This window comes from Plasmodium gaboni, chromosome 1 (genome assembly GCF_001602025.1).
Source record: "Plasmodium gaboni strain SY75 chromosome 1, whole genome shotgun sequence".
In the NCBI taxonomy this organism is placed as follows: domain Eukaryota; phylum Apicomplexa; class Aconoidasida; order Haemosporida; family Plasmodiidae; genus Plasmodium; species Plasmodium gaboni.
In genome coordinates, this window is record NC_031481.1 from 302,119 (window position 1) to 311,205 (window position 9,087).

Consider the following 9,087-nt stretch of genomic DNA (forward strand, 5'->3'; position numbering starts at 1 on the left):
TTCCTTTACTTCTAAGTACTAATGCATTGATTACATTTCCTAAGGCTAGTAATGATCTATTAATATTTGCACCCTCTAACATTCTCATTCCTTTATTATTGGTTTGGCTAGCTCTTTCACTACCTGCTAAATCGATAACACATAATTTTCCTCTTTTTGTTTGTTGATATACACCTTGACCCTTTTCAGTTTCTTCAACTATTACTTGTAATACCCCGTGACTTCTTGAACTTGTTTTATTTGCATCTGTAGGTTCTTGGGTTCGATTTCGATTCCCTGTATGAATCAATTCCATTATTTCTTCTACAGATGTAGTACATACTTCAAAAATATTAGAAACAGTTACTCCTTTGATAGGATCCTCTCTTACATCTAAATATTCATTAGAAGGATTTAATAAATCACATATGTTTTCATTATATATTTCAATAAATGAGCATTTCACTTTATATTCATTCATTATTTGCAACATTTTTATTCTTTCAAATAAATCCTTTAGAATCATCATCATTATGCCTGGTTCATTCTTATATCCAATTATTGTATGTGTTTTACCAGCACCAGTAGCACCATAAGCAAATACTGTTGAGTTATATCCTTTTATTACTGCATCTATTAAACATTTTACACTATTATTATATACATCTTCTTGAGAACTATTTTCATCAAAGACATAATCAAATACATATTTCTTTTCTCTACTCCGATTCTGTCTTAATACATTATCACTATTATCAGATGGATCTAATAATACTACCATTTTGTTATCTAAAATTTTTATTACATTTTTTGCCCCATCATTCTTTTCACTCATACTCATAGGTCTACATCTAATCACCACGTTCATATTATATGTTATATCTTTTTCAACAGATGGGTTCTTTTCATTCTTATTACTCTTTACACATATATTATTAGTCAAGGTTCCATTCTGATGAACAGGAGGGGACGAACTGCTACTACCTCCATGGTTATTACTAATCTCATGAGTTTGAATGTGGTTATTCACACTAACATTATTATTTACTGTAATATTATTATTATTATTATTATTATTATTATTGTTATTATTTATATTAATATTATGATTCATCTTCTGATCAACCCTACCAGATGTATTGTCACTATTCCTTTTTGTTATCTTTGGAGTTTTTACATTTTCATTAGTTTTATTTTTCACTTTAACTACCTTAGGAACATTTATTGCGTTTTTATTTGGACACACTTTACTCACATTTTTAGGTGATTTTATTTTTACTGTATTTACTTTTGAATGTTCTAATTTTGTGAATTCATTCTTACATATCTTTAAAGACGCACCTACCTCTTCTTCCTTTGTTATTAAATGTGTATTACTTATCTTCGTTTTCATTGATTGCAAAGCGGGAGAACTCAATTTGCTTCTATCACCTGCATTGCTTGGACTAATATTATTTATATGGCATTTTGTAGGCATATGTTTATAGACACTTGTATGTTTATCAATATCATTATTATTATTATTTTTAATATTATCTATGTATATGTCATTATTTATATTATTCACATCTATCTTATTATTTATATTATTCACATCTATCTTATTATTTATATTATCCACATTTATGTCATTATTATCTTGACCCATGCATGATACCTTTGAAGAATCATTACTATTATATAAATGAAAAAAAGGAGAAGTAGGCTCCTTAGCAACTTGACACTTCTCAAAATTATCAATGAACATAGTTTCATTAGAACCCATTTGTTCTACATAATCCAATGCAGGAAACGGTTCATTCGATATATTTGTATTTCTGACAGTCATAATATTGTCATTAGATAAATAATTCATATATGGACTAGTTTCTATATTTTTTATTTCTTCATCAATAATTTCATTTTGTATTCCTTCTATATTATTTTCACTATTTGTCTTATTTAATTTATTATAATCTATTAAATTATTTTCAATGTTACAAAAACTTTTTTTCATTTTAGCCCATTCGTTAGAAGATATATTTTTTTTAGAACTTGATTTATTCCACATATTAATCATTGATGTTTCTTTATATTGGTTTAAATTTAATGGACTTATATCATCTTTTATATTCCAATCATTTGTATTTGTATTTACATCTACGTTTTCTAATATATTTTTTGTTTCTTTTTTTTCCATATTTTCTTCTCCTTCTTTTACATCTAAGTTATTTTTAGCAGGTGACGAATACATTACTACTGCTGTGGGTTCAATGTTAGATATCAAATTTTGAGATTCACTCAAATTTGTTATATTAAATCCTTCTATATATTCATTTGAACTATAACTTGAACTTCTTTTTTGGTTAATATATTCTGAGTCTTGTATATTTATTGAATCACTAATAGGTACTTTATTATTTATATTTACTACTTCTTTGTTATTTTCAATATCTTTATTAATTGAATCCTCAGTTTTCTTAATACCCATTATTCCATTTTGAGGTAGGCAGCTAGCCAATAAAATATTTTTAAGAAATTGAGCCTTTTCCATATTACCCCCAAAAGAGGTGTCCTTAAATAAATTGTGAAGAGATTCTAGATTTTTATTAGAAGCCAATTCTGAATACATTTTAGATAAATTTTTTTGAAATGATAAATTATTAGTTGACGATATGGATTGCATAGAGTTGTTAAATATTTTAATATCTTTCATAAGTTCATCTACTGGATTATTATTTGATTCATCTTTAGTTTCTTTAAATTGATCATTTGAAATAAAATTTGGATTTGTATTAATATTGTGATTTGTATTTTGACTTTCATTTTGATTTTTATATATGACACATAATTTATTCTTATCATATGATTCTTTTGTATTCTTTTCATTATTATTATTATATATGTTATCAAAATGAATATGATCAATGTATATATTATTATGATGATTACTCTCAGTATGTATATTATCATTCATTATATAACTATTGCTGTTACTTATTAGTATATTCATTTTTTCTGGGGTCGCTTCAGGGTCTATAAAACTTACACTTTGAATATTCTCCTCCTCATTATTATGAATATGATTATCATCATATTGGTCATCATTATTATCAACATGATTATCATTTATTACACATTTATTATTGTTACCTATAGAAATATCTTCCTTATTTATCTCTTTATGTCTTACTCTTTTATATGCATTTTTTTCACCTCCTTTCATAGAAATATCTGATGAAGACATATATTCACCTGTCATTTCTTCATTCTCATTTTCTGTAGTTCTATTAGATATTAATACATCTTCTATATTAGAACTCACAGAATAATCTGCATTTTTAATATCCTCAAAATTATTTCCCCCTTCTTTTTCTATCCATTCATTCTCTTCATAAGTGTCTATTCTTTTCTTATTACCACTTTCCATTTTATTTAACTCATAATGTTTTAAAAAAATATTATATATATGTATATAATATTATATATTTTTTTTATAACATATTTAAAAAAAAAAAAAAAAAAAATACACACACGCATATATATATATATATATATATATATATTTATATTTATTTATTTATCTTAATAATGTGAAAATATTATGTAATAAAAAGAAAATATTCATAACTAGGATATTTAAAAGTAAACATAATATATATATTTTTATTTTTCACAATAATAATATATATGTGCAATTAGGTATTTCTATTGATAATAGTGTGTAGTATTTTTTTTTTTTTTTTAAAAGATATGAACTTCAAAAATAAATGGGAAAAAAAAAAAAAAAAAAGATCTCATAAGAGTAATCATATATATGTATATATATTCATTTTAATTATATAATTTCCTTTTATAATTTTTTAAAAATATATTTTCTAAATATGTTCATCATATAACATGATAATGGAATATAATATTACATATATATATATATATATGTTGTGTCTCTTGTTATTCTTATTTATATATAATACATTTCTTCTTTATTAAAAAATATTTATTTTATAATATATATATATTATATATTTCATATAATTTTTATTTTAAAAGGTCTTCTTCATAATATATATATATAAACGTAACAATAATACTTCTTATTTGTTTTGTAATTTTTTTTTTAACACTTATAAAATATATTATTCATTATTATTAAATAATAATAAATATAAACAAATACACATAAAATGTATTATATATAATATATTATTCATTTAATATATATATATGTATGAAGGGAAAAAAAAAAAAAAAAAAAAAAAAAAAAAGTATAAAGAATATATAACTACACACTTATATATATAATCTAAATTTTTTTTTTCTTATGAAAAAAAATTAGAAAATTAGACAGATAAGAATAACATATAAATGCTCATCTCTATATTAATAAGTTTACAATATATTATATATATATATATATATATATTACAAGTATCAATAATAGAAAAGAGTTTAAGAATGTAAACATAAAAATAAAACATATATATTATAATATATTTTTATATTCTTATAACATTTTAATAGGCTATTTTACTTTTTTTTAAGTATAGCTCTTACATCATTTTTTACTATGTATAAGTTTTTTCTTCTTTTTTATTATGATGAAAAAAAAAAAGAAAAAAAAACAAGACGTGCATTGCTTGTGCATAAAACGGTTTCAAAAAAAAAAAAAAATATATATATAAATATATCATGAATGAATATTAAAAGCACATATATATATATATACATATATATATATATATATATATATTCTTATTCATTTCATGAGCCTAATGTAAGTCCTATCTTTCTAATAATATATCTATATATATATATATATATATATATATATATATAACATAAAACAGAGTAATAACATTAATAGTCATATTCATATATAGATAACAACATATTTCGAAAAATATTAAGATATATAAAAAAAAAAAAAGAATGTATAGATATATGTAGGCACAGAACGGTATGCATATTATATATAAGAATAATAGATATATGTTGTTATACACTTTGAAGAAAATATGCTTTTTAACTTAACTATATATATATATATATATATATATACATAATAACCTTTTTATTATATGTTTTGTTTTAAAAAAAGAAAATGGCAAAAGCAAACTTATATTTAATTTCATTTTCAAGATGTAAAATTTATGTAAAAATATAAATTAGAACACATATGGTTTATTAAAATCGTAGAGACATAAATTATAAAAATAAACCAAATGAATATATTCATGAATACATAAATATATGTTTATCTAAAAATATTAAAATATAAAAAATAAATAATTTAATTACAATAATAAAAATTTTTAAAAAAAAATTTATCTAAAAATATTACAACGACAAGTAGGAAATAGAACAAATGGAAAATAAAAAAATATATATATATATATATAATAAATTTATTTCGAATAATATAATGTTGTCATATATAAATATATATTTATATAATTCAAACATAATAAGAATATTTCCCCTTTTTACAAATGGAGAAAATATACAATTTTTATTATATCTTTTATTTGTATAAAAAAAAAAAAAAAAAAAAAAATTTATGTCACTAAAAGGAAATTATTATATATGATATATAATATAAACAAAATGAATAATTGTTAAAATACTTTTTTTTTTTATATTTTTTTTTGAATATAATAAAAAAATTTGTAAGAACAATATTTTTATTATATAAATATTATATATTAACATATTTGTATATTTTACTCTTTTTTCTTTTTTTTTTTTTTTTTTTTTTTGACATATTGTTATTTAACTAAAGTTTAAAAATCATTTGAAATATATTAAATAAAAAAAACAAATGTTACATATAATTAAAAAAAAAAGAAAAAACAAATAAACAAAAAAAAAAGAAAAAAAGATAAGCTTTTGAAAGGATTATTAAATATATATACATATATATTATAAAATATATATATATTTATATTATTATATGTTTGTATTTATTTTATATTTCTTTTTATTTCCTTTGCAAACTTTCCTTATACTTTTCGAGCTCTTCAAATCTCAAATCTTTAACTTTTAAAACTTTTCCAAAACTGAACATAAAAAAATATTAATAAAGATATATGTATACACACAAATATGATAATACATATATAGCTACATTTATATATTATTAACAAGTCATATGTTCATGTAAAAAAAATAAAATAAATAAATAATATATTATATATATATATATATATATATATATTCCTTATTTATTATTCATTTATTATATAGACAAAAATATATTCATATATATATAATATTGTAAAATATTATGACTTGGTCATAATTATTTTACAATTTTCCATAGTTGATCATAATTTTTTTTTTTTTTTTTTTTTTTGAAAAAACCTTTGTAAAGGGCATTGTGGCTGGTTAATTATTCCATGAAAATATTTCCACATCTTAGGACAAATATTTTCCATTTTTTCAATATGATTACTTGTGATTTTATGCTTAGAATATTAAGAGAAAATATAAAAAAATAATACATAAATAATGTAAATATAAATATAAATATAAATATATATATATATATATATATATATATATATGTTTATGTCATATTCTTTTGGGTAATAAATTATTTTTTAATTATATTTCTTACCTTACACATAAAACATTCTTTAGTATTTTTATATTTTACGATATACTGATTCATAAAGATTTCGAAAGTATTCAATTTATTTTTCATTTTTATAACCTTACTACTTTCCATTTGTTTAATTTTTTTTTTTTTTTTTTCAAAGTCATATTGAAATATGCATTATTCAAAAAAAATAAAAAAAAAATAAAATAAAATAAAATAAAAAAATAAAGATCCAGATTTGTAAAACATATTTATAATAACTAAATTGTATATTATTTTATATATATTATAATTTTTTTGCTATGTATATATAATTAAATATTAAAAAAAAAGAACCTGTACATATAAAATATATATATATATATATATATATATATGTATATATGTATGTATATATGTATGTATATATGTATGTATTTATTGATTGATTTTAACCCATAATTATTTTTCTATAATAAAAAGTATAATATTTTAATGTGCATAATATTTGTATAGTTTCATTATAACTAATTTGTTTTATTTTATATTTTTTCATTAAACGAAAAATATATATATATATATATATATATAAAGTTCAAAATATGTACTTATATTTTTTTATTTTTTTTTTTAAATGGTATTAATCTATTTGTCATGGAAAAAAAAAATAATAGTATTATGATATACAGTATATACATGAATTTAATATATATATATATATATATATATATATATATATATTTTTGTAAAAAAAGAAAAAAAGAATACTTGGTTGTGAATGAATATTATTACTCATAGAAGTTTATATATGATGATGTTTATGTTATTATAAAAATAAACAATAGAATGTAAGTTATATATATATATATATATATATATATATATTATTTAATCAATTTGATATATATAAAAGTTTAATGGTTGTAAGACCGCATTACATCGTTCTTCAATATTTTTGTAAGATCCTTTTGTCTTTACATATCTCCCTGCAAAATAGATTTGTATATCTTTATTTATGGTCTCTTTCATGTATTGTTTTTCTTGTGTGACTAGATCGGAGATGGTTAGATTAGTATGTTGTTTATTAAATAGAACTTTTGTTTTTAGAATATTATGTTCTACATTGAATTGTTTTTCTTGATCATTTTTATTTACAAGTTTTAAATTTTTTTGATTATTTTGTTCGTTTTCAAAATAAGTTTGAAAAGATTTCTTATAAGAATTTTGATATGCGATTAAAATCATATCAGTTAATGATATATTAAAATTTGGACTATATGTAACTTCGAATGTTGTTTTATTATGATTATTTTTTTTGGATGTTTTCATAATTTGCATATTATCCATAGAATTTTTTTTGTTATTAAATTGAAGAGATGTATTATTAACCCACTTTTTTAATTCGTTTAATGTTTCACATACTTGAGTATTTAGAAAATTCGTTAGTGTTTTGAAATGAAATGTGTTAGTAATAATATTAGGTGACATATATTTATTATATATATTTTGAAAATTTGAAAAAAGATGAACTTTTTTATCTGCAAAAATTAGAATATCATCTACAAAAGGGTCAAATATATATAACTTATGAGTTGAAGGGTTTTTATATGTATTATGTTTTTCATTGTGTTGTGTATTCATATATGAATCAGTATTATTCTTCTTATTATTATGATTAATATTATGATTAACATCTTGATATTGATCGTGGTCTTGATTTATATTTTTATTTATATTGTTGATGAAATTATTATTTGAGAAACCATTTGCAGAAGTAGCCGATATGGATATGTTCGTAAAAGATATATTAAATAAAGTCATAATATATAAAAGTTTGATACAAAAAGTTTTAAATTTATTAATATTTTTATATTCATATGGTACTAATATATACTTTGGTAAGTCTAGATCATTATAATAAGAATATTTTCCCCACAAATGAACATTTTTAAAAAAGAATTCATTCATATAGAAAAAAGAAAATAGATAATTAATAATTTCTGAAAAGAAATGCTTTGAATATATATATTTATATGTTATAACACCGAATTGTTCATTTACAAAATTATCTTTAATTTTTTGTACTTGATTTTTTTTTCTTTGGAAATAATTAGTATGACTATTATTAATTAATATATATTGAATATGAGAATTTGTATTTAAATGAATAGTTATAATAAATAAATATACAACATAATATAATGTTTTTTGTAAAGAATAATTTAAAATATTTTTTTGTTGATATTCCAAATGATCACAAAAAGATAAGAAATCTAAACAATAACTTAATTTACTAAAATCAAAATCATTAAATGGTATACTTAATAAATTATCATATATATAATAATATGATTGTGAATAATTATATTCATTAGCTAGATTAATATAAAAAAAATCATGACAATCTTGTAATAATTTGCTTGTAATTTTTTTATTTTTATTTTTTACATATATCATATTTAATAGTTCTATATAATTATTATTAGCATCTTTATAAAATAAATAAGAATTTAATAGTTCCATATTTATAATGACACCTTTGTTATTAA

The 9,087-nt window shown here is 19.2% G+C and overlaps 3 protein-coding genes across 3 annotated transcripts in view; all 3 read right to left on the reverse strand.

The window, feature by feature from the left end:
• PGSY75_0111000 (putative kinesin-8) overlaps positions 1 to 3,388 on the reverse strand; it is a gene marked incomplete at both ends in the record, with an annotated part of 5,315 nt that extends 1,927 nt beyond the window's left edge. Inside the window, one exon of the mRNA XM_018783661.1 lies at positions 1 to 3,388. This exon is cut by the window's left edge and continues 881 nt beyond it. Within this exon, the coding sequence (XP_018643945.1) occupies positions 1 to 3,388 (3,388 nt within the window).
• Positions 3,389 to 5,938: 2,550 nt separating this feature from the next.
• PGSY75_0111200 (hypothetical protein) lies at positions 5,939 to 6,688 on the reverse strand (the record flags this gene model as incomplete). Its single annotated transcript, XM_018783662.1, has 3 exons — positions 5,939 to 6,017; positions 6,322 to 6,425; positions 6,578 to 6,688. The coding sequence occupies 3 exons, from the start codon at positions 6,686 to 6,688 to the stop codon at positions 5,939 to 5,941; spliced, it is 294 nt and encodes a 97-aa protein (XP_018643946.1).
• A 738-nt stretch (positions 6,689 to 7,426) lies between these two features.
• The window catches only part of PGSY75_0111300 (putative replication factor c protein), a gene marked incomplete at both ends in the record, with an annotated part of 3,222 nt that continues 1,561 nt past the window's right edge, over positions 7,427 to 9,087 (reverse strand). Inside the window, one exon of the mRNA XM_018783663.1 lies at positions 7,427 to 9,087. This exon is cut by the window's right edge and continues 1,561 nt beyond it. Coding sequence (XP_018643947.1) covers positions 7,427 to 9,087 — 1,661 coding nt within the window.